The sequence below is a fragment of the Equus caballus genome, chromosome 25, assembly GCF_041296265.1.
Source record: "Equus caballus isolate H_3958 breed thoroughbred chromosome 25, TB-T2T, whole genome shotgun sequence".
Lineage (NCBI taxonomy): Eukaryota > Metazoa > Chordata > Mammalia > Perissodactyla > Equidae > Equus > Equus caballus.
The window spans coordinates 39,963,111-39,989,267 of record NC_091708.1 but is presented as its reverse complement, the minus strand read 5'-3'; the positions used below and the strand labels follow the sequence as shown (position 1 = coordinate 39,989,267).

The window sequence follows — 26,157 nt, the reverse complement described above, 5'->3', positions numbered from 1 at the left end:
AATGACCAGGTCTGATAGAGCCCCTGTAGGAAGCTCTGTGGCTCTTTTGGTTGTCCTGGCATGAAGATAGATGACATCCAAACCTAATTACATCACTGCTGACATCATAGGAAGCTTGAGAAGGGGAAGCTCCCAGTGCCTGGGTGGGAAATGCCCAGAACAACTCCATTCTTCTATCCAAGGGATGTGTGAGGTTTCTCTTCTATTGGAATTTTCAATTCCTCATCAAATTTGCTCTAAAATGATGTAGGACAATGATATGACAAAAATATGGGACTCAGCCTGAGAAATGAGGTCAAGCTTGAAAGGAAGCAAGCAGGCAAGTGAGTATTTGCATTTAAAAACTCTATGCGGTCATTAGCATTCTAAGCTAAGGAATATGATGCCACCACCCACCAGGAGTGGCATCTATCGGCGAGCAATCATGATCTCTGAAGGTGACACTATCAGTGAGTATCAAAAACCTGGCCTCCTCAGTGCTCTCCTTTCTTTGTTTACCATCAAGAGCCCATTAGGAATACCAAGCATCGAATGACGTGGGCAAGACTGTTAAACACGTCTAGCGAAAGAATGTTCAAATATTGTAAGAGGAATTTTCTATGGTGTGGCACAAATTCGAAGTGGAAGAGACCTTAGAGATCATCATGTCCAGTGATTTTTCACATTTCACTTTCGGCAGAGGAACTTTTCCATATATAATCTTACATGGAACCCCAATATACATAGCACATAAAGCAAAAAGGCTGTGGCAGAGAGGATCCCAGAGTTCCATTGGGGCCCCAATGGAGGCAAGACGTGAGCTGTGCAACTCTAGTAAGTGCCATTCACCTCCTACTGTCATAGACTTTCAGTTATTAATAGGACAATTTCCAGTAGACGGCAGTGGATCTTGAAGGAAGGAATGCCTTTTTGAAATTGCCCAAAGCCTCCATATGCTGACTGACGGTAGGGCTGAGCCCCATCCACTCGACAGCCCGAGGTCAGTGCTTCCCAACCTGTTCCCCATCATGATACTTAGAAAATGATGCCATCTGTAAAGCACAGGTAGAGAGAAAGTGCACATGGCAATTGGCCCGGGGATCGGCCCACCGCAGGCCCCATGGGCTAAGGGATCAGTGTGCCCCGACACACCAGCTGGGAAGCTCTGCCCTAAGACACTGCTACAGAGCACAGTTTGGAAACTACTGATCTAGCGACTAGTCTGATTCTTGTGTTTTGCAGGTGGGGCTACTGAGATTCAGAGAGGGTGAATGACCTACCCAAGGCCACAAAACCTAAAAGTGAATTGAGCCCAGGTTTCCCGACTCTTTCCCCAGGTTCATTCCACTGTGTCCACATTACGAGACTTTAATACTTTCCCATTTCTGCGAGGTCAAACAAGGTCAGTTATTGGTACATAATTCTGAAAAAGGAATGACAAAAAGAGCAGGAATGACAAAAAGAGCAGGAATGACAAAAAGAGCAGTTCTTCCGAAGGAAAGGGTCAAGAAGACAAAAAAGGGAAAACACATAGCACTCTGTGCCCAGACTTGTGTACCACCAGACCCCGAATGACTTACACAGCGCAAGGTAACTGACCATGCTGAACCCACTAGATATCAACAATGGGTTGTAAAAATCAAGCTTTATTTCTTATTTTTTGGCACCATAGTCAATAATTTATAGAATCAGTCACTTCCCAGGGAATAGCCCCCACAAACACACTCCCACACATGACATTCAGCATAGAGAACAGATCCACGGCTTCCGCCTCTGCAGTATAAAACAAATCGCAACTCTTATCTGAGAAACCAAGTTCTGGGTTTTTTATAGTGACTTTGGTCAGGCAAATCTATCATCAATCCATTACTCAGAACAGGTAAGAAATTAAAAAGCAGTTTTCAATTCCTCCCTGTCATCTTCATTTAAGCTCTGATCCACTGCTTAAGGATGCTCATGTATAATGTTGAAAGCCTCAGCTCAGTCTATTTTAATTCAAACTGAAAAACAAAAAAAGGCACCTGCTCGGCTTCATGCGTCCCTAGTCATTCAGGGACCAAATCCACATTCAAAGGACAAACATGCTTCCCGGTTTAACATAACAGTGCTAGCAGTCCTCATCCCAGACACGAAGTTATCCCTGGTGCAACTGGGGACTTAGTCTATGTCTCCATCAGGCATTTCCTCTGAATTTGTGATTACCGCGTAAACTGAGAAACAACTATAACCCTAACCCAGACTTGCATGTAAGGAATCGGGCCTCAACTATTCAACGATCCTTTACAGCGGAACTTAGAGAGGCTCTGCTTCCCGGGAATTCATGTGAACGGGGCGGCGTGCAGGGTGTGGGGGGAGAGTGCTGGGCGCACTTCAGCTCAGAGGGACTGGGTAAGGTATCACCTACTTTCTGAAAGATACTAGAGACAAAGGAAATAAAGGATGAGATCAAGTGCTAAACCTCTTCTCATAACTTTTGCAAAAACGACAAAGGCCCATTCTGTTTACTCTGTCATGTGGACCCCTTAAGGATTCTTGTGTTTTGCAGGTGGGGCTACTTAAGGAGTCATCAAATCTAAGGGACCGCCTAGATTTTGTAACCCATGAAAATCTCCTCTCCTGGTCACAAGGTACAAATGCAGAAAAATACATGTTGACAGATTTCTAAATCTGACATGACTTCTTCCAAATACAGCCGTCTTCAGTTGCTTTATTATTGCCCCTTGCAACATTTAATGGTGATGGGAGGCGACAGAGTGACATCAGGAACGCCAGAATGAGGACGTCAGAAAGCCCTTGGGGACGGGAATCTCCTTGCGCTGCAAACATTTCTGGTCAGGGAAAGATGAAGAAAACAGAATGATTTTCTGATAACATGTTTCCAACACTCAACAGCTGGAAGAAACTTTGAGGGACAGCAAGTTTAAGTCCCAGGTAACAGGGGACAAAAAAGGAAAGAGCCAGTAAGACTGGGGGTTGTGTATGAGTCTTCTGCATGAGTTGCAGCAGAGAACAAATGCCACGCCATTCTTACGCCTGTCCCACCCTTATCTCCCATGGCCCGGCCTCACCTTTCACCATGACTATTTTCCCAGCTGGGCTAGTGGAAATTGGAAGGCAGTGGGCCGTCTTGGCAGACCTAACACAGAGTTCTAAATTGTCAAAATTAACCTCTCAAAATGTTCTGGCTCTTGGAAATAGGGGAGGAGTCTGGCCGAAGGTGCAATCTGTTCTCACGGAGAAATGTGACCACACTTACCCGTTCCCCGGACTTGAGCCTGAGGGAAGAAACAGCCAACATGCAAAAAATGTATTGGCGGGACAAGACTCCTCAAATATATTTTATTCGTCTCTTAGGACAGCTTCCCCACAGGCAGTACGGAGAAGGCCATGTAAAAAGGAGATGAAATGGCAGCCCTTAAGGTTAAGGGGGTAGCATGGATAAAAAGTAGGGCTTGGAAAAATCAAGAGGAAGAGACTGCAATCTGAGAGTGTGGAGGTCCAAGACCAGTCAAACACAGGCGCACTCGCGGCCAGCAACAGTTTGGGACATGTTAGTCTAAGGGCATCTTACCTCCAAGAACTGCTTGAGGCGTATGAAGGAGCCCATCTGTCCTGAGCTTGTGATGGCTTCGATCCTAAGGGAGGGAAAGAAGACACATGAGTCCCCCCCTCTCTCCCGGAGAGGAGTTCGGTACGCTGTTGATGTGACTGAGGGCAGATCAAATGACACAGAGCCAGCTTTTAGACTAAGGATTCTGCTGCTCGTCCAAACAGCCTCAAGCTTCTTTTCAAACAAGGGGACACAGGAGAAGAGAGCACTGCTCCTTCCCAAGGTCTTTGTGATCAGGTGGGATGGGTGTTGCCAAGGCCTTTCACCGGCTTGAAATGCCAGGGGTTGAGAGGAATGAGAAGGGTACTGAAGGTGAATGCTGTGACAGAGTGAAGCGAACAACTGATTTATTGAGGGGACCTGACTCCTTGTTTCATTCATGACTGCATGTAATCACCATCCCACATTATCCGGGGGAGTTTGGAAAAGAATAGAGTTAAAAACGTCAGGTATCTGAATCTAAGATCTTTCTAATATGTTTTTTAAATTTATTTAGCCAACAATATTTAAGAGAGACTCTCATTAGAGCTCAAAAATGTTTAGTGAAATATCAAGGAGGAGAAGGATGAGAGTAGAAGACATCACACAATACCAGTGTTTTTAAGTGAGTCAAAACCAGCACGTAATGGTGCCCAAGGATATCTGCTGTCATGAGTTTTACCTACTCATGACTCCCCCGGTGTCTGTGCAACAAGACTAATACCTGGGGAAATAGTCCTCTTTGATGAGAAGTATCATCTTCCAGAACTGGACCTGGTACTGCTTCATGAGGGCATTCCCACACACCTAGAGGGAAGGAAAAGCACCGTCAGAGCAGAGAATGAAAATGCACACTCATACGAGAGAACCAGAAAGCACAGCTGGCCCTTTGCCTTTCACTCCTATCAAGAATTTCAACCACAAGGCCACTTAGCTAACCAAGGGAATAAATGGAAAAATCCAACTTTCTTCTGAAGCATTTCTCTGTATATGGCAATACATCCATTTAAACAGACTGCCAGGTGGCCAAATGTTTCAGCAAACCTGAAAACATGAATCAAACTTAATTAACTATTCTTCTTTGATTCTACTGAATGGCAGCCTTTTTAAAGGTCTAGCATACCTCTCAACCTTAGTAAGCCGAGTATACAGAATACCACTTGTGTTCTCAATGCTTCAGGACCATTGTTCACGTATTGTAATCTCAAGAGCTATTAAGGTAACTAGAAACCATTGGCCAAATGGTCCCAGATTTGTTATCGCATGTGCCTTTTTCTTTTAAGAAGTGTCTCTTCTCCACAGTAACCCTTACATCACCCTACAATGGTGGCCTCTGATAGACAGACTGAACTGTTTGGAGACTTCTGGAAGGGGGAGATACCTGACCCGAGCTGGGTCATCATATTTTCTCTCCTGGGAATTAGGAATCACAATGGTGGGATAGCAGTCCTACTACACTGGGTGACCACACTGAGGCTGAGTGATATAGCCTAGGATGGCCATCTTCTCCACTGTCCACAGACAACTAGAGAAAGCTGGCCGATAGAACAAGGACCAGGCAACTTGCAGGGAGAACAGATATGAAAGACCACGTGGCCCTGAGAGAGACTGTCTTGGTATCTGGTGACATTCCAGTTGCCGGTTCCAGGCCTCATGAGATTCAGCTTTACATCCTACCCTTGGTTCTGGGAGGCACTTCTAAATCCTTTAAACAAACTCCCCTTTTCACTTGTACTAAGATGTACAATTTTATCTCTTTTTTAAAAAATTCTTAAAAAAGTTTTATTGAGGTCACATTGGTTTACAACATTGTGTAAATTTCAGGTGTGCATCACATGTCAGCTTCTGTACAGACTGCATCGTGTTCACCAGCAAAAGTCTAGTTTCCATATAGTTTTTTGTTCTTTACAGAGACGAGAAGTACAGTGAGAAAAAAAATCAAATGCTAGGTTTTGTCTTAGGGCTCAGGAAAAAATTTACGACACTGGACCCCAACGCTGTTCACCGTCAGCCTCTAATTCTACGCTGCTCCCCATTCAAGTCACACGTTGGCCCAAGGCTGCTTCAACCACTGGCCCTCTCATGAGTGATAACCACATTACATACTTCCAAGAAGTCAAAGAGGAGGGTGGCTGTCACATCTGACAGGGGCTCCATGTTTAAGATCTGTGCCAACCAGCGCCAGCCATGATTTAAGCCATGAGGGTGAACCTGGGAGGAGAGAAGCTTGGTCATGATTTGATTTCATTTCATTCAGAGATCTAAACTCCCAGTGTTATCATCTAGCCATTACTAAGTGGACATGAAGCCCCAGCTCACCTAACCCAAGCACAGGCCGCAGGGCAGAAACAGCACAAGCCAAATGAATTCTGGTTGTAAATATTCCAACAGCTCAGTACCCACACGCTCTTTACAGGACCCCTTCAATACACATCTGTCAGCTTCAGTTTCAGCGGTCCCAGAGGCCAACCGTTACCCTTATAGACATTTTATTTGTTATTCTCTGTGCCTTTAGCACAGAACCTGGGACACAGCAGGTGCACAATAAAAACTTCTTGGATTCTATCAACACATCCCTTTCTCTTTAGTCTCTAAGTCCGTTAACTTCTTTCTCTCTCTAATCTGTCTTCGTTGAAAAAAGACCTGGGCTGGCAGGTCAAAGCCAGCCATGGCTCTGCCATTGCCAAGTGTGTCTCACTAGAGCTTGCTAAGCCTCTGTGAGCCCATCTGGGAAGCAGGTATGTGACCTAGACGGCCTCCAAGGCACCACCTACGTCTATTATGACAATTTCTTGCTCACTCCACTTCTAATAAAATCTTCTAACCTAATGATTGATTTACAACAGATTCTCCTCTGGGAGACTCTTCTATAAACTCAAATTCTTTAAAGCCTCAGCTGAGTCAATCATTAAACAAATGGTTCTGATGATCCAAAACTTTCCTAATAATCAAGAACTTCTCTAAAGAATACCTAAAAAACAGCAATATACTTTAACTTATCACATAACCGACTGCTCTCTCTGAAAGAAGGTCAATATCTGCTGCAGACAGAGCACACTAATATGGCCCAAGCTCTCCTTGGCGACAGGAAGCCTTTCAACTACCTCCTGTCGGTTTCCATATGGCCACCGGAGCTGGATGATGGCAGCGTAGAGACGGATCATCCCAGACATGCGCTTGAGGAAGTTGTCCTGTTGCTCCACTTTGGAGTCCTTCACTTGGTAGCCAAGCATCCTAGATGAGAAAAAAAATTCAAAGTGAGGGTAACAGACCAGAGATGACTTTTTTACGGCTAAAAGTAACAATACATTATTATATATTACATTTGTAGAATACTTTGTTTACAAAGCACTTGTATCCACTATCAAATCTGTGTATCAAATAAGCCCTGAGAGATAAACTCACAGGAGGTAATGGCTATCATTTACAAACAAGGAAAAAGAGGGCCAGCACTGGTGGCCTAGTGGTCAAGTTTGGCATGCTCCGCTTCGGCGGCCCGTGTTCAGTTCTCAGGTGCGGACCAAGACCACTCGTCTGTTATTGGCCATGCTGTGGTGGTAGCTCACATACAAAAAGAGGAAGATTGGCAAAAGATGTTAGCTCAGGGCAAATCTTACTCAGTAAAAAGAGGAAGATTAGCAATAGATGTCAGCTCAGGGAAAATCTTCCTCAGCAAAAAAAATTAAATAAATAAATAAAATAAGGAAAATGATGCTTAAAGACGTTAAAAGATTTACCCATTTTCACAAAGCAATTAAGTGCAAAGCAGGGATAAAATTCTAAGACCCATGGATTCTACATCCAGTATTCTTTCCAGTCAACTATACTGATTATTGATACCTAAATCCACAAATTCCGAAAGCTGTCCAGTTTGCATGAAAGACACTGTATTCTCCAATAGCACATTCAAGGGACATAAGGGGAGCTGTGAGAAGGAGGAATAGAAATTCTATTTATATTTCATTGGTCACCCTAGGGACAATGAGTGAGGAGAAAAACAACTTCACCTCTGATAGTCTTCCAAAGTCATTCCCTCCTTGAAAGCTGGATAGAAAGGAACAGAGTAAGGACACTTCTTGTGTAGATGAGCAAGAATGAGGTCCCCCACTCTGGGGTGGAGCTCCCAGATCCCAGATGCCACGACCGCGATGGGGAAGGCTGCTTCATGATGAGAGGCCACTTCTTCCTCTCCTTGTTTCTGGGAACACAGAAATGGGGACGAGTTTAAGTTAACACTTGAGAAAAGCTTCAATGTTGTGCACCAGCCTCCTCTTCCCATACCTCTGTAAACAAGGTTTCTCACCACAAATTTCTCTGCCAGTTTGTACTGGACAAAGTCCAGGCCCTGCGGGTTAAGTGTCACGGACACAGAGTGCCCACCAGATTGAACAGGTTTTCCAGAGAGTAGGCTGTGGATCTTGTCAAAGATCTCCTTCAGCTTTGAGCCTGGATATGAAAAAGAGAAAGCCACTTAAAAGATACAACTGCAGATCCATCTGTTTTTCACCACTGTAATAACCACAAATCTATATAAATCCAGTAGTGCAGCCCTACAGCAGTTCAGAGCCTAAAGCCAAAATACCCATGCAGAAAAATAAATGACAACTACATACATGTTGTGGGGAATGCAAAACCTACTTAAGACATAGTACTATTTCAAAGGAATTCTTTATTTGGGAATGAACTAATTCTGAAACTGATACATCAAACGGAGGGATGAACAGTATGGAAAAAGGTGTTGAATTGGTGTAGATCCCATGGGCTGTGGCTGATGTCCCTAAAGGAGTTATTTTCATTTCTGGGAAAAACCTTTTTTTTTTTTTTGAGGAAGATTAGCCCTGAACTAACTGCTGCCAATCCTCCTCTTTTTGCTGAGGAAGACTGGCCCTGAGCTAACATCTGTGCCCATCTTCCTCTACTTTATATGTGGGACACCTACCACAGCATGGCATGCCAAGCGGTGCCATGTCCACACCCAGGATCTGAACCGGTGAATCCCGGGCCGCCGAAGTGGAACATGCGAACTTAACTGCTGCGCCATGTGGCCGGCCCCACAGGAAAAACCTTCTGAAGGATCTTCCCAGCTCACAATGATTTCCCCCATTCTCTAGGACCTACCTTTCTCCATCCTCAGAGAGAAAGAAGTAGGTTCCTAGGAGCTATATCTCTATGAAAGATTCCGTGTGCCCTATCCCCCACAGTGGCCACAGTTAGATTAGGGTAGTCTAGTTGAGCCAATCAGCCAACTAAGAGTCAATTCCTTGAAGTGGCTGACTTGCAACATGTACACTCATGAGCAGTGGGGCCTTGCAACTGCCATGTGGACCACAGGAGAGCAGTCTATAAGATAAGAATGGAGATGTCAGAGGGAAGACAAGATGAGAGAGAAGTGGGTCCTAAAGATTTTACCTCCTGACACCTAGCCCCACTCCTATCATTAGGTTCTGTGAAATACCTTTACCTTTAGGACACATTTTCTTTTTTTTTTTACAGAAACAGATCTGAATTAGTTTCAACTACTTGCAATCAATTTAATTTAAATGAACACAGCATCTCCAGGTTAGAAATATCCTGCCAAGTTCCTAACCACTTTAAGGAATGTTACAAGAATCTCAGAAATATCATCTCCAAACTACTGATTCAGGGCCATTAAAAAAAAAAGCCAACTACATTTCTTATGAAGTAAGAAAAGCTTGGCACTTAAAGATTGGCACTTGAGTTGACATCTGTTGCCAATCTTTTTCTTCTTCTTCTTCTCCCCAAAGCCCCCCAGTACATAGTTGTATATTCTAGTTGTAGGTCCCTCTGGTTGTGCTATGTGGGACACGGCCTCACCATGGCTTCATGAGCAGTGCCATGTCTGCACTCAGGATCTGAACTGGGAAAACCCTGGGCCACCGAAATGGAGCACTTGAACTTAACCCCTCGGCCATGGGGCTGGCCTGGAACCAAGAATTAAATAACAAGGTATCATAGAAGCCCCAAGGCTAATAATCCCAGAAAAACAGAAACAGAGACTCAAACCTCACTGAGATAGGAAAATACATATATTTCCACACAAATTTACCCGGCTCACATTCCTGCTAAGTCACACTCTATTAGTACTTTACTGATGGTTTCAAAGAAGCCCATTGGCCGAATGCCCACCTAGCCCCTTTCTCTATGCCTCTCTAGTTAGGAAAGTCAGCTCACAACTCTATGCCTGACATGGCCTCCCTCATCCCACATGCTGCCCCAGCACCATATCCATATTTAAATTCTGCTCCAACTCTAACTCCTTACGGACGTCCACCTTTAAAGAGGTAGGAATTGGGTATCTCTCCTCAGTCCCCTAACATCACTGAGCACTAACTCTAGAGCACGTCTGTGTCTGGCTGGACTGTAAGTCCTTAAAGTGCTTACAATAATGATGGAGACAACGGGACACAGTCAGGAAAAGTGCAGAAAAATGGAGAACAGTAAAAACTAGACCCTAATGAGATGAAGAGAATGAAACAGAGGAGGCAGTCATGGGGATGACTCCCAGGTTTCCAGCTAAGGGGACTGGGTAGATAATGGTGCTCTGATAACTTAGAACAAACAGCAGAAAAAGCAAGCATAGGGGAGACGATGAGCTCAGATGTGAACACATTAAACTTGAGGTATCTGAGAGACAGCGAGGCGGCGAAGTCCCCCAGGTTGCTGGAGCTGGAGAATCTGAAGCTCAGAGGAAAAGAATGAACTAGAGACAGATCTGAGAGTCATCTGTGCACAGCTAATGGTTGAAGCCATGGGGTCTGGAGAATGAGAAGAACTGAGGGGCAAGAGCAGACCCCTAGGAAACACCTACAAATAAGGTGCAAGGAGGAGACCAAGGAACCCACTAAGGAGAAAGAGAGGTAGGAGGAGAACCTGGAAATTAACACTATCATGGAAGCGAAAGGACTAGAACTTCATAAAGAGGGGAAAATCAACAGTGCCAAATGGAAAGTGAGGAAGACTTGAAAATATTTAAAACATAAAGAATCAGGGGCCGGCCCCGTGGCACAGCAGTTAAGTTCAGCACACTCCACTTCAGCAGTCTGGGTTCATGGCTTTGGATCCCAGTTGCAGACCTACACCACTTGTCAGTCATGCTGTGGCAGCAACCCACATATAAAGTTGAGGAAGACTGGCATGGATATTAGTCCAGGGCTAATCTTCCTCAGCAAAAAAAAGAAAGAAAGAAAGAAAGAAAGAAGGAAAAGAATCAAAGGAAACATAGTTCAGGATGTGAGTGACTCAAGTATGTTTAAAGGGAAAAGAGCCTGTAAAGGGAGTAATTGCAGAAAACAGGAGAGAAAGGCGATAAATGATGAGGCCAAGTCTTGAAGGAGATGGGAGGAGATGGGGCCAAAAGCAGAGATGGAAGGGTAAGCATGGGCCAGAAGGACACCTCATCCTTTGAAACAGGAGACTAAGAGGTAAGTACAGCTGCATATGGGTGGGAGGGCAGGCATCGGAGAATCTCACACCTGACGTCTGGGTTTCCCTGATGAAGGAGGACACAAGGCTATCTGTGGTCAGCTGAGGGGCAAAGCCTGTGGCTAAGCCTGAGGAGAGCAGTGAAGGTGCGGAACAGCCATCATGTCAACCTCTCCCCCACTGGTACTGCTATCAAAAGAAATGGCACTTTAAATTCCAGAAAGTGATACGTGTTTATTTATTTATACCCTGTCCTGTTCCAGAGAGAATTTCAGGCAGCAAAGTGATATGTAAGTCCTGTCATACAGCCTGTCAGGGGCAGGAACTGCAACTTTCCTGCGCTTTTTAGGCAACAAGTTAATCCGGGGAACTGGGACCCATGCTAAGTCAGAGCAGCTCTCTGGTTGCATGTGCTCCCCAGCCACTTGGCAGCATGCTCTGTAATCTGGAGGCTTCCACATCTAGAGCTCCATAAAAATGAACCTCTGTCTCTAAAGAAGAAGAGGAAGAACGGTCTTTCCCCTGGCTGCTTCTTCCTGTCTAAATCTCAGTCTCTGGAGAGAAAAGGAATACATTCCAAAGTATTAACAAGGCAGGCCTGGAACCTGTAGCTAAGGTTGTAGGACAAAGCAAAGAAGACAAGTCACATCCTCGGCACCCTTAGTGATGTTTTCCGCAGTAACTTTCAATTTCAGGTAAGAGCCATCCTAAATAATTTACTATTACTATATAGTTTATTTTTTAAAAAAATGAGTCAACAAACACATAATGATTACCTTCTCCATGTTGAAGAGGAAACAGAGGAGAGTAAAATGGGATGCATTTAACTTTTACTTATCTGATCCAAATGTGAACACGTGTGCAAACAAACTCTGTTTATAGGAACCTTACAGATAAGCAGATTTGGAGTCTTTCTTTAAAAATAATAAAATAATAAAAATAACAAAATGAAGTGAGGGGCTACGTTCGTAACTCCTCTGACTAACCTGCAATGGTGGAGATTTGGCTCACTGGGATGGTGGCAGCCTTCTGGAGGTCCATCTTTATCTTTCTGGCCTGCCAGAAGAGAACAGTGAGAAAGCAGATAGTGTTCTGAGGAGCTGAGTAGATGCCATTAGGATTAGGGAACGTGACACGCTAGCTCCACTCCTTTGGGACACGAGGCTGTGGAGAGCACGATCAGGCCCAGAGAATCCCTGACTGACATCCCTCCTACCTGACTGTCTTTGCTGCTCGTCAGTCCCTCAAAGGCCAGCACACACTGACTGGAAGCATCCTGCAGCTGCTGGTACCACTGCATTGTGCTGTCTTGCACCTTCACCTGCAGGTCTGAGGAATAAAACACAGGTTTTCCTAACAGCTGGTATATATTGAACACTTACCATGAGCCAGGCACTGTTCTAATCACCTTATATATATATTAACTGCTTTCATTGCCACAATAACCCTATGATGCAGATACTATCATTTTCATTGTAATAGATAAGGAAACAGGCATGCAGAGGTTAAGTAATTTGCCAAAGTTACATTGCTACGAAGCAGAAAGACTAGATTCCCACTGATCTGGCTCCAAAGCCAGCACTCACAACCATCAGGCTATACTGATTCTCTTATATATTAAGCAAACATTTATTTTGTACATATTTATTGAAAACACTCAGCAGCAGCAACACTTGGAATGATACACCTACTAGCATTATACAGAATTTCAAGTCCTCATGGAAAGTGTTAGAATCTGAAGTCAGGCTCCATATCAACCAAAACTAAATGTAATTCAGTAAAAGTACTGAATTTTATAATATAGAAAAGTTCTGGCAAATTGTCCTGTAGTTTAACACAACACTGAAAACACATTCTCGTTTCTTTTCACATTCTGAAACTTACACTGAGCAAAAGGACCACAGCCACACTCACACGTACCTTCATTCTGTTTCCCTCCTGGGCCCTGGCTGGGAGCTGGGGCCTCTTTGGGGACCTCTGGCCCCTGCTGCCTCTGTGACTCTTGCTGCTTTATCTGGGCCTCCTCTTTGTCCTGCCTCCTCTTTTCTTCACAGGCCCTGGTGATCTCCTGCTGCAAGTTCGTAAGGAGGTCCCGCATTTCCTGCAGAGCTCTCTCAGCCACAGCTTGGTCCTCTGCTGTGGGAAAGCCGTTCTGTCAGGGTGACAGGGACAGACCTTAGTGGTTATTCCTAGGCATCCCGTAGGGCTGAATCATGCCTCACACAAGTCAATACATTTACAGAATTGGATCTGTTGTGCCAATGGAATACTCACATTCGACACATTGATACTTATTGCTTTCCTGTTCTCTTCAAGGTAATACTGAATTACTAGCACATCCCCAGTATTTAGTTACGAATTCTTCCGTGCTCTCACCAACACTGGCTGCAATAATTTTTTAAAAGCTTGTGACAATAGTCTAGACAAAAATGATACTGTCTGGGGCCGGCCCAGTGGTGCAGCGGTTAAGTATGCACATTTCGCTTCAGTGGCCCGGGGTTTGCCGGTTTGGATCCTAGGTGGGGACATGGCACCGCTTGTCAAGCCATGCTGTGGCAGGTGTCCCACATATAAAGTAGGGGAAGATGGGCATGGATGTTAGCTCAGGGCCAGTCTTCCTCAGCAAAAAGAGGAGGATTGGCAACAGATTTTAGCTCAGGGCTAATCTTCCTAAAAAAAAAAAAAAGTTTAAAAAAAAAAGAAATAAAGATGAGACATATATACACTTAGTGATGTAATGATATCACTATAGTGTTATGCGTGGTAGTGAAAATACATAAATGTTTAATAACAGGCATGTTTTTTCCAATAAATTTTGGTATGGTTACATGTTGGAAGTATCTAATTTCATCTGTTCATCAAATATTTATTGAATATCTACTATGTCAAGGCAATACTTGCAGTTTTTAATACTGCCTTAAAAACATCAAAATATTTTTAATGATTATAGTAATTATGTGCTCAAAATGCAATGTTAACTGAAAAAAGCAATACACATTTCTGTAAGGTTTTAATTTTTAGCATAAGCACAGGAGGCATTCAGTATATACTAACGAAGGAACTCAAGTATTTCGCAATCAGAAGAAACAAATGTTTTCTTTCTCTTTTTTGAGGAAGGTTAGCCCTGAGCTAAAATCTGCCGCCAATCCTCCTCTTTTTGCTGAGGAAGACTGGCCCTGAGCTAACACCCATGCCCATCTTCCTCTGCTTTATATGTGGGATGCCTGCCCCAGTATGGCCTGACAAGGGGCGTGTAGATCTGCACCTGGGATGGGAACTGGCAAACCCCAGGCTGCTGAAGAGGAACATGCGAACTTAACTGCTGCGCCACGGGGCCAGTCCCGCAAATATTTTTTTAACCTAAGGCAAGAGTTCAATTTTGGGTGAGGATAACACATACACATGCAGGCGCACACACACACACACACACACCCTGTCATAAAAGAAATATAAAATGTTATCTCTAGATAAGGAAATGACAAGCAATAATAAGCAGGAATTATTTTTTTTTTCTAAGTTTGGCACCTGAGCTAACATCTGTTGCCAATCTTTTTTTCTTCTTCTTCTTCTTCTCCCCAAAGCCCCCCAGTACATAGTTGTATATTCTAGTTGTAGGTCCTTCTGGTTGTGCTACGTGACGCCGCCTCAGCATGGCCTGATGAGCGGTGCCATGTCCACCCCCAGGATCCCAACTGGCGAAGCCCTAGGCTGCCGCAGCGGAACACGAGAACTTAACCACTCGGCCACAGGGCCAGCCCCAAGCAGGCATTATTTTTAATCACAAAACATTTTTGCTTTCAAGGTTCTTCATTTCAAAGACAGAGGACAGGGTCCTCCTGAAGCCCCCTCACCTCCGAAGTAGCCCGAATGATCCCCGAGATGAGGCCACAAAGCTGATTGCCTCGGGTCTGGAAGGCCGACAGGTCGCCCTTGAGCAGGTCCCTGTGCTGGTCGGAGGAGTCCAGCTGCTGGCTGAGGTGCAGCACCTCCTCCTGCAGCGCGTAGAGGCTCCGCAGGCGGACCTGGCCTTCCTCCTTCCGGAGCCGCTCCTGCTCTGCCTGCTTCAGGCGCTGCTGCTCTGCCTCCCGCAGCTTCAGGTTGAGAATCTACAGAAAGAGCTGCCAAATTACCTCTCTCCAAGGGGTTCCTGGGCCTTCTCCTTCTACAGTCATCAAGTTCTCTGTGACTGCATACTTTCACGCACGGGCCCAGAGCAGAAAAAGGACTGCCCAAGGTCACTGACACAGAGGCCTGATATGGGCCAGGCCCTCCATGACGGTCTGCAGAACCTGACTCTGCGGGCAGGTGACAGCCAGACACCACGACACCCACACAGATCCTCCCCGGCTCTGACCTTCGCTCTGTGACGATGCTCAGCTTTCAGCTTCTCTTGATGCCCCAGGGCTTCTCTGGAGCTGAAAGAAAAACGACACGGAGGAGTAGTCAGGGACGCTCCCTAAAACTGTTTTGCCTCTCCTAAAAGCGCCCCTCCCCCTCTGTGTGATACACTGCTCGTCTTTCCAAGGGTAGTGACTCTCCTAAGTTGAAAGCTACTCTGGCTATTCTATTTTGCTATTTAGGACTCAGAAGAAGTTCAGCTCTTTCTCTCTGCGTGTCCTGTTGGGAAAGAGTTCCAATGGACCCCACGGACATTGCCGGTCAGAATTCAGGGCGACTCACCTCTTCTCCATCACTTCCCGCAAGTCCTGGAATTCTTTATGATGCTTCAGTTCCTTCCGTTCATCAAAGCGCTTCAGTTGTTCAGATGCCATCTCCGAGAGGGCTCGTACCCTCCTCTCCTGCTCCTCCTGCCACTGCCTCAGGCCCTCCTGAAAAGGACCAGACCCTGCTCTCAGGAGCTCCATTACCACTTGCTCACTGATCCCTGCGGAACACCCTCCCATGAGTCCTTAACGCCAGGAGAGGTACTCAAGGGCATGGAATCATCTGCTTACTTCTCAGAACCTTTGCGGATCACCTCTCCCCTTTGGGTTGACCTTTAGACTCACTTGTTTTGGAAAGCTCTTCCAATTGCCCCGTATGGTTTATGTCACTTCAGAATAAGCTGGAATTTATTATTGGACAGGTATTTACCAACACAGTTTCAAACAGCCCTGTACTTTTAAGCTTCTATCCTATGTATTCTTGTGAGGGTTTCAGGGTAATCTACAGAAATCCTTTGTCTTAATTCCATAAACCTGTTATGCACATTCCTACCTCATTCCTTTCCTCATGTTATTTTCTCTGCCTAGATTTTTTTCCCCACCTCCACTTAAGAAAGTCCCTTTCCTTTATATGTATACCTTTATACCATCAGATATTTCATTTATTATTCATGAGAGTACTCTCATGTTTTTTAAGGGCAATGTGACATTTTAACTATCAAAATTTAAAGTGTATATATCCTTTGACACTAGTTCCATTTTAGGATTTTGTCCTGAGGAAATACTTGCATACGTGTGCAAAGATATATGTACAAGGATGCTCACTGAGCTCTGTTGATAATCGCAATAAATTTAAAACAATTTAAATTAACTGAGGAATGATTAAATATATCACAGTGGGACATACTAGAGAATACTCTGCAGCCTTTAAACAGGATGTGATGCTACATATACTGGCATGGAGATATGTCAAAATATATTAAGACCTTATGTTATTCTATTTTAAAAGTTATTTTAAAGCTTCCAGTGCAAGAAGGCAAATTGAACACAAGCATATATATCCTCTCCTCTGAGACTGTTTAAATAAGAGTTGGGAAGAACAAAGATTCAACATCAGAGAACACATGAGGGAGACCATCAGCAGGGAAAAACTTTATACATACTCTGGAATACAGAAAGTCCGTGGAGTAGTGTTGATCGATAGAGCAGAGCTGAGAAAACCCAAGGATACATGGATACACACACATGCACACACACACATACATACACACACACACACAGAGCAGAGCTGAGAAAACCCAAGGATACAGGAACGGGCACACACACACACACATGGACGGACACAGATGGAGGCGCGCACGTGCGCGCGCACACACACAGTTCATGGAGGAGTGCTGACTGATACAGCAGAGCTGAGGAAACCCAAGGATACACGGATACACACACGCGCACGTGCGTGCACACACACACTCCACCTCCACTGCTACCACCCTAGTCTAAGCAACCGTCATCTTTTCTTTTCAGAGTCAAAGTGAAGGCTTTAAGGAGTGCTGCTATCTTTCACGCAGATTATGATAGTCTTCTAACTATATTGTACTTATTTCTCTGGTTTACTTCTGTCTCTCCCACAGCATAAGCCCTACGAGGACACGGACTCACGTCTTTGTTTACTGTTCCATGTAGACCTGGAACAGCATCCAGCATATAAGCGCTCAGTAAATGTTTGTTGACTCAATGAAGAAATGAATGAGGGCAGATGCCAGAAGACTTTCACTTTATCAACTCACATACTCTTTAAAAAATTTTATAAAATTGTGCATTGTTTTCTAATAAAAAATAATAAAGTCAAATAAATTAACTAAAATAGTGCATTCTTTTCTCAGGAGGCTATTAAGGTCCATCTTCTAGGTATAACCTTATTGGACAACTTCAGATCATCTTCAAATTTTGGAGAAATAAATGGAAGCCAGGAAAGCCTAAGTAATTTTCCCAAAGTTGCATGTAAAATAGAAGAGCTAGGATTTGAAGCCAGATTTGACCTCTGAGAGCTCAGTCTTGACTGCTAGATTACATTACCTCCCCAAGTGAATCGGGAGTGACTATGTGGCACACGATGATTAGCATACCGCATAGGGCGGCCATTCACAAGCCCCAAGGAACTGTATTTAAATGTGGTTCCCTAGGGTCAAGTGTGTCTTACTTTGCGGGTCACTTACTGTTCCTTTCATTCTGTGCACCAGCTCGTACATTCGGATGCAGCCTTCCACTTTGATCCCCCGGGAGGACTGAAGTACCATAGATTCTGTGTGCTGGGACTCATGTTTGCCCTATTTAGACAGAAGATGGAAAAATTAAGCTTTTAAGATGTTAAAGCTAGTGTGATCCCTTCTAGATAAAAACCACATCCCTACTTATGAACAACAGCCAATAACCACCACAACAAAACAATGCAGGCTAGAATCAGTGTGCTTTTCATGATATTGGCCTTGTCCTAATTATTTTCCTTAATGAATTGATGTTTGTTCCTTCGGACAGGTTTGTTTTTTTGTGTTTCACTTGCTTGTTTGTTTGATCTGCCCAGCAAACTCCCCCCTTTGTCTGGGTAAGCGTCCATGTGTGCTGGGGGAAGTTTTGATGGAGCAACCTCAACCCACATCCCCACTTCTTCCAGCCTCCTGGCCTCAGGGGTAAGCATGCGACCAGCCTGGCAATCAAACTACTCTATGCCCCTATGGCCAGGATCTACTTCAGGAATGAGGCTTATGATCCAAGCAAGGCCAGTCCACCTCTGAATTTCTCGAATGTAGCTGTCTGTGAAGGCCTTCTCTTCCTCTGGGGAAGCTAACCTAAGAAGATGTTTGTCTAGGGCTACCAATAGCCATCTTGCCACACAGAGCCTGAAAAATGAAACCAGGAAGAGTTAGGCAGAAGTGAAAGTTGGAGAGTCAAAATCCTATCTTTGGGTCACCGGAGCAAGTCAGAAATAATGTCAAGCAGAGACATGCAGAAAATAGACTGTCCAGATCTAGCTGACTCCAAATGCACTCCTAGACTTCCTGGATATACGAGCTAATCAATTCCTTGCCACTGCCCCCATCATTTTGCTTAAGCTAGTTTCAACTGGATTTCTGCTATTCGAACATCAAAAACTCCTAAATGATATAACAATCCATTATATAAAGCCATCCAGGGCCAGTGCCATGGCCGAGTGGTTAAGTTCCTGCACTCCGCTTTGGCGGCCCAGGGTTTTGCTGGTTCAGATCCTGGGTGTGGACATGGCACCGCTCATCAAACTATGCTGAGGCAGCGTCCCCACACAGCACAACCAGAAGGACCCACGACCAGAATATACAACTATGTACTGGGGGGCTTTGGGGAGAAGAAAAAGAAGAAAGAAAGGAAAAAAAAAGATTGGCAACAGATGTTAGCTCAGGTACCAATCTTTAAAAAAAAAAAAGTTAGGGGTTGGCCCCATGGCTGAGTGGTTAAGTTTGTGCACTCTGCTTTGGTGGCCCAGGATTTCACTGGTTTGGATCCTGGACACGGACTGGCACTGCTCATCAAGCCATGCCTAGATGGCATCCCACATGCCACAAGTAGAAGGACCCACAACTAAAAATATACAACTATGTACTGGGAGGATTTGGGGAGAAAAAGGAAAAATAAAGTCTTTAAAAAAAAGGTTAAATGGTAAATTTTATGTTACGTATCTTTTACCACAACTTTAAAATAAGATTAAAAAAAGTTTTAACGTTCACACCCTTTTTACCTTTGACACAATTATCTGGGCATTTACTTTAAGATAATAGTTGTAAGATATATTTTAAGATTAAAAAGGAAAAACATCTCTCTGCAGAAAGTTTTTCATTGTAATATCTTTAAAAGGCAATGAAATGGAAATCATCTAAATGCCTAATAATAAAGGAGCAGCTTAATAAATTACAGGATATTATATAGCCAAAGTAGGATATTTACAAAAGTGGAGATAACATGAACAAATAGCTCAAATAGTTCACGAACAAAATAAAGTTAGGAAGGAAGAACAGAATATGAAAGTGTATATACAATTTAGCCATGTCTAGGTACAAATGTGCAGGCATATGAGACGGGAAAGGAGTAACTGTTGACTGACATGCTGAAATCACAGGGAGATTTAAATTTTTCCTTTTGATGGTATGATAATATTTTTTCAATAAACAAAAATTTGCAGTGGAGAAGGACAAAAAGAACAAAGAACTTTCTTTTGGAAGCTAAACATGAGAAAGGTAATCTCTACCTTTCTAAAAAGTGCCTAGTCTTAATTTGTCAGCATAAAAATCTAAAACTTGAGAAAGCACAATAGAGCATTTTAGAAGGTTTTTTTCTATTAACTCTTTACATTCTAGGCCAAATACTACTTCTCACATCTTACTTTGATCCACACAGGGTTTAATGCAGCTTACAATGGAACATAAAATATAACAACATAAATTAAAAGTCAGAAAAATATTAAAAAGAATGAGGCAGGGGGCCGGCCCTGTGGCTGAGTGGTTAAGTTCGAGCACTCCGCTGCAGGCGGCCCAGGGTTTTGTCGGTTCGACTCCTGGGCATGGACATGGCACCACTCATCAGGCCACGCTGGGGCGGTGTCCCACATGCCACAGCTGGAAGGACCCACAACTAAGAATACACAACTATGTACCTGGGGGTTTTGGGGAGAAAAAGGAAAAAAAAAAAAATAATAAAATCTTTAAGAATGAGGCAGATATAAATAGAAAAGAAACGATCTACAAGATATATTGCCAAGTGAAAAAAGTAAAAACAAACAAGGTACCCAATAGTATAGTCTACCATCTTTGAAAAAAAAGAGGGCCGGCCCGGTGGCCGAGTGGTTAAGTGCGCACACTCCGCTTCAGCTGCCCGGGGTTTTGCTGGCTCGGATCACGGGCGGGTACACGGCACCACTCATCAGGCCATGCTGAGGCGGCGTCCCACGTAGCACAACCCAGCAGGACCACAACTACAACATACAACTATGTACTGGGGGGCTTTGGGGAGGAAAAGAAGAAGAAGAAAAAAAAAAGAGATTGGCAACAGATGTTAGCTTAGGTGCCAATCTTAAAAAAAAAAGAAAGGAAAAAGAAAATGAAAAAGAACATATGTTCCTATATATCTGTATTTATACAAACTACTCTCAAAGAGTACCAAGAAAAAAAAGAAAGAACACCACCAATAACAATTTAACTGTTTTTAAGTGGAAGAAACAAAGGCAGGGACAAAATAGAGCCAAAAATAGGGTAAAAACACATACAGAATCAATAAGTAAGATACATAAATTTAAGAGCAGGTACAAATTTTACTCTAAGCCTTCCCACAGCCAACACAAAAAGGGAGACCTTACCAGTTAAACAGATGCAAGGTTCATGAGAAAAAAATATCCAATTGCTCATGAAATTAATTACTATTCTTGGTACTAAGAGCACAGGGGAATTTCTCTCTCTGGGTCTTCATAAAGAGAACACTGGGTGATGTCGTAAACACTGTCCCTACAAAGAGCTACAACTTGAAGCAATCATTATTTTCCCCAGGGTAAGGTCACTGTCGTGTGACAATGTTAAACACTTCAACTTTGCACCACCATTGTCTTTTGTTTTCAGCTGGTTAAAAACCGTACCTTGGTTCCATCTGGCGTTGCCGGGGAGGCTGGGGAGAAGGCAGGGCTTCTGACAGGAGATTTGGGCACAAATGAAGGCTGGCCTAGGGCTGAGGTAGATCCAGAGGATGTTGAGGTCTCAGAGGGAGGTGGGTTCCCTTGTGTCTGGGGTAGGACATGATCGACCACCCATCCAGAGTAAGAAGATAGTTTGGGAAGAGACATACATTCTTCTAAAACATCCTAGAGAGAAGAAGAAGGTTAAGCCCAACTTGCATATCAAGTGATCTAAGCAATGAAAAATAATCCACTACATGCCTTACAGGAAATCTAAAAGGCATACATACATGCATACACAAACCCCAAGACCCAAAGTAACTGTACTGACAACCAGAGATGAAGAGAAAGTACAGTAGTTTCTTGATATTGACCCTGACTGTTATCCTTTGGAGTATCAGACTAAATAACTCTACCTACAGAAGCCGGAACAAAGATGGTCATTAAAGCATATGTGAAAGCAATCCAAAATGTTGGGACAGAAAAGAACACAAGAGGAATTCTGCAGGAAATTATAGTATACACAATCAGTGGAACATTAGTCACTATAAAATGCTGATTGTAAATCCTATGTAATAACATACTTAAGATTTAATTTTAAGTGAAAAAACCCAGGAGTAGAAATACATGTCTACAATTATACAAAATAAAAACAGGGGCTGGCCCTGTGGCCTAGTGGTTAAGTTTGCGTGCTCTGCTTCAGCGGCCTGGGGTGTCGCCGCTTCAGAACCCAGGCGCGGACCTGGCCCCGCTCACCAGGCCATGCTGAGGCGGCGTCCCACATAGCACAACCAGACGCACTCACAACTAGAATATGCAACTATACAACTATGCACTGGGGGGCTTTGGAGAGAAGAAAAAAAAAAAAGACTGGCAACAGTTGTTAGTTCAGGCGACAATCTTTAAAAAAAATAAAAATAAAAACAGATGCTACTACACTAAAAAACATGAAGGAAATATACCGGAAGTTATGCTTGGGTGATGAGTGACATGTTTCTCCTTGTTCTAATTTTCTGTATTTAATTTTTAAGTGAACATGTTATAATTTTTAAAATGAAAATGAGTTTATAAAAAATAAGGATATAAAAGTGGTTGCTGATATAAAAGCCAATGGCTTAAATAAAATGGGATTTATAATAGAAAGTCTATAAAACAAATCCTACACACTTTCCAACATGTGTGTGGACAACTTACTCAACTGGAGCAGTTAACTATCATCTCTGCATCTTCAGCATTCACTGCTTTAAACCAGAGAAGCTCACGCCATTTAACTGTGGTTAAAGTACACAGCAAATTGTGGCTAGGAACTTTACTCAATGTCAGGAAAATATTACCAGGAAATATGCAGAAAAAGTGTAACAATGACTAAAAGCACTGAGTATGGAACTAGCCTCTCCTAGTCTGAATTCCATCTCTGCATTCCACTTACCTATATAACTCTGAGCAAGTTACCTCACTCTCTCTGCCTCAGTTTCCTCACTTCTAAAATGGAATAGGGGCCAGCCTGGTGGCACAGCGGTTAAGTTTGCACATTCTGCTTTGGCAGCCCGGGGTTCGCCAGTTCGGATCCCAGGTGTGGACATGGCACTGCTTGGCACGCCATGCCATGGTAGGCGTCCCACATATAAAGTAGAAGAAGATGGGCACGAATGTTAGCTCAGGGCCAGTCTTCCTCAGCAAAAAGAGGAGGATTGGCAGCAGATGTTAGCTCAGGGCTAATCTTTCTCAAAAAACAAAACAAAAAATAAATAAATAAAAATAAATAAAATGGAATAAAGGATCCACCACCTCAAAAGATTTGGGGAGGATTAAATGAATAATAGATGTAAAGGACTCAGAACAGTATCTAGCATATAATAATTACTCACAAATTGCAAACTATTATTTTATCTAGGTCAGTAGCCTCAAGCAGGGCTAATTTTACCTCCCACGGGACATCTGGCAATGTCTGGAGACATTTTTGGTTGTCACAACTGGGAGAGTGATACTGGCATCTAGTGGGTAGAGGCCAGGGATGTTGCTACACGCCCTACAAAGCATAAGAGAGCAACAGCAGCCCGCCACGACAAAGAGTTATCTAGCGCAGCCCAAAATTCCAACAGTGCTGCGGTTAAGAAATCTTGATCGAGGTCATAGGTACACGTCCCACGTACAACAAACAGCTGTTCAAGCCATGGGGAACAATCTGCACAAAGAAGCATCATGCTGTATGCACACTTTATACAGTAATGAGGCTCATTTTAAAGACACATTAGAAATAATGTTGAGACAACACCTTTTTACTCATTCCTTATACCAAAATAAATTCCAGGGGCAAAGTTTCAAATGCAAAAAATAAAATCATATATTAAAAAGAAAAACACAAACAGAAAAAAATTCAACAAACTAGAAAAATATATATGCAATATATATCACAGATAAAGGTCCATTATTATCCCTAATACATAAAGAACTTGTAAAAATTAGGGGGAAGAGGGGCCGGCCCGGTGGCGCAGTGGTTAAGTGTGCACGTTCCGCTTCGGCGGCCTGGGGTTTGCGGGTTCGGATCCTGGCTGTGGACATGGCACTGCTTGGCGAAAGCCGTGCTGTGGTAGGCGTCCCATGTACAAAACAGAGGAAGATGGGCATGGATGTTAGCTCAGGGCCAGTCTTCCTCAGCAAAAAGAGGAGGACTGGCAGCAGTTACCTCAGGGCTAATCTTCCTCAAAAAAAAAAAAAAAAAAAAAAAGAGGGGGAAGAAAACACCAAATTCCCAATAGAAAAATGAGCAAAAGACATAAATAGGCAGTTCACAAATAGATAAAACTAGTTCTTAAATATACGAAAAGATGTTCAATCTCAATCAAAAGAGAAATGCGTTGTAAGACCACACTGAGACCTTACGCTTAAAAGTATAGTGATACATTCTCTTGACAAGGCCGTGGGGAAACAGGCAAGATCATACATTCCTGACTGGAAGGCAAATTGATATATCCTTTATGCGAGCGGAATTTGACAATATATAACAAAACCACATCTATGTTTATCTTTTGACCCAGCAATATCACTTGTTGGAGTTTATCCTGAAGATAAACTTCCCGCAAAATGAAAAAACACATAATATACAAGGTTACAAGATGCAGATTACAACTCACTGAATAAAACAGGAACTCACGAGTCCATACTGATATAAACAATTAATTAAACAGGGGAAAAAAGAAAGCTCTCCTTACGTAGAATGCCAACTAACAAATGTAGAAGGAAGGATGGATATGAAAAAACACCATTTGGCTACATAACAGGTGACTGATGCAGAAATCATCAATGAATGCTAAGGGTGGAGGTTTGATGAGAAAAAAGACATTGGTGTAATTTTGGAATACACAAAATACTAATCAGTTAAAAAGATAAAAATGATGAATTTTAGCGGGGATATCTAGCAGATACCAATGTGGGCCAGGCGCTCAGGGTTAGCCTCACCACTGCTGGGACTGGTTGTAGCCTCTATGTGCTTTCCGGTGTGAGAACACAGCATCATTTCCGTGGTATTCCTGCCAAGCATGCATACCCTGAGTACAAACCACATAGACCTATGCTGGGATTCATCCTATAGAATGTAAGCTAAGTATTCTTTAAAACTGTCAAAGACATAAAAGACGGGAATGCTTTGGAATTGTTTGACACAGAAGTCTGAAGAGACATCATATTACCAGCAACTCGGGAACAGGAGCTACGCCTTAACTGTCTCTAGATCCTCCCACCCTTGCTGTTTAGTACAAGGCTTTACAAACACTGGGTTCAGTGACCACGTCCCCATTAAACCCTCCTGGTCCGCCCAAAGTCATCTAAAAATTTGGTCTTTTCACTGGCAGCAAGAGGTTAGCCATGTTAATCGTTCACCGCTAAATCTCGATCCCCCCCCAAGAAACCTAGCACAGGAGACCCGCAGTAAGTTAACCGACCCTGAGAGGCCAGGTTTGCTTTGACAACACGGGCCGAGGCGCCTAACTCTGGCTGCGGGTAGCAATGAAGCCTTCGTTCAGTGAGAACAGCTTTCTGAAGTAAGGGGAGCTCCCGAACGGCTAGAATAGGGTGGAGAGGGCAGTAACCCCAGGACAGGGGGATGCACACCCAGGCGTCAAGAAATACATGCGCATGTTGGAAAGAACGCACGGGTTCCCGGCGCAGGACGTGCCAAAGGCTAGGGAACAGCAGTGTCCCGTCGCGAGGGGCCGCCCCTCTGGGTCCACTGCTCACCTCGCCCCGCAGCAGCCAGTCGCGGTGGTAGCAAAGGCGACCTTTTTCGGAACTGCGCAACGCCTGGAGGGTCTCCCAACACCGACCCTCGGACGGCATGGCCCGGCTTGCTGTGGCTCTTGAAAGCCGCAGCCTGTGACAAAACAAATCCTCGAATCAGCCGCCCGGAAACAGGTGCTGGCTTCCGCTTCCGGGGCACGCACGCAGCTGCGCGGCGCAGCTCCGCCCCTAACGGCTGCACGGCCCCGCCTCTGGCGCCGAGCGCGACCGCTGGCGCGCCTGCGCATAGGCTTGGCCCCAGGTGGCTCGGGCGCCTGCGGGGAGCACCAGATAAGCGGTTTGTGGAGCCTGTGTCTTCCAGAAAGTCGGATATGTATTGATGAGGGTGTGGAGAAATTGGGAGCCTCACACACTGCTGGTGGGACTCTAAAAAGGGGCAGCTCCGCGGAAGACAGTCTGGCAGGTCCTAAAAAGCTTAAAGGGGTAGCATTTGCACAGCGATTCCACTCCTAGGTTTATACTCAAGAGAAATGGGATATGCGCCCACACAAGAACTT

At 44.0% G+C, this 26,157-nt stretch overlaps 1 protein-coding gene across 1 annotated transcript; it reads right to left on the bottom strand.

Annotated features, from left to right (window-relative positions):
* Positions 1–1,605: 1,605 nt before the first annotated feature.
* On the bottom strand, positions 1,606–25,928 carry GLE1 (GLE1 RNA export mediator). Its single transcript, XM_023629040.2, has 16 exons — positions 25,601–25,928; positions 21,329–21,550; positions 17,892–18,002; positions 15,692–15,840; positions 15,366–15,426; positions 14,863–15,117; positions 12,932–13,163; positions 12,228–12,340; positions 11,998–12,067; positions 7,872–8,014; positions 7,576–7,766; positions 6,673–6,802; positions 5,675–5,779; positions 4,293–4,375; positions 3,551–3,614; positions 1,606–2,807 (listed from the first exon to the last, which is right to left on the bottom strand). Exons 1-16 carry the CDS (start codon positions 25,697–25,699, stop codon positions 2,739–2,741), a joined length of 2,097 nt encoding a protein of 698 aa, XP_023484808.1. The 5' UTR covers positions 25,700–25,928; the 3' UTR covers positions 1,606–2,738.
* Between the last annotated feature and the right edge of the window lie 229 nt (positions 25,929–26,157).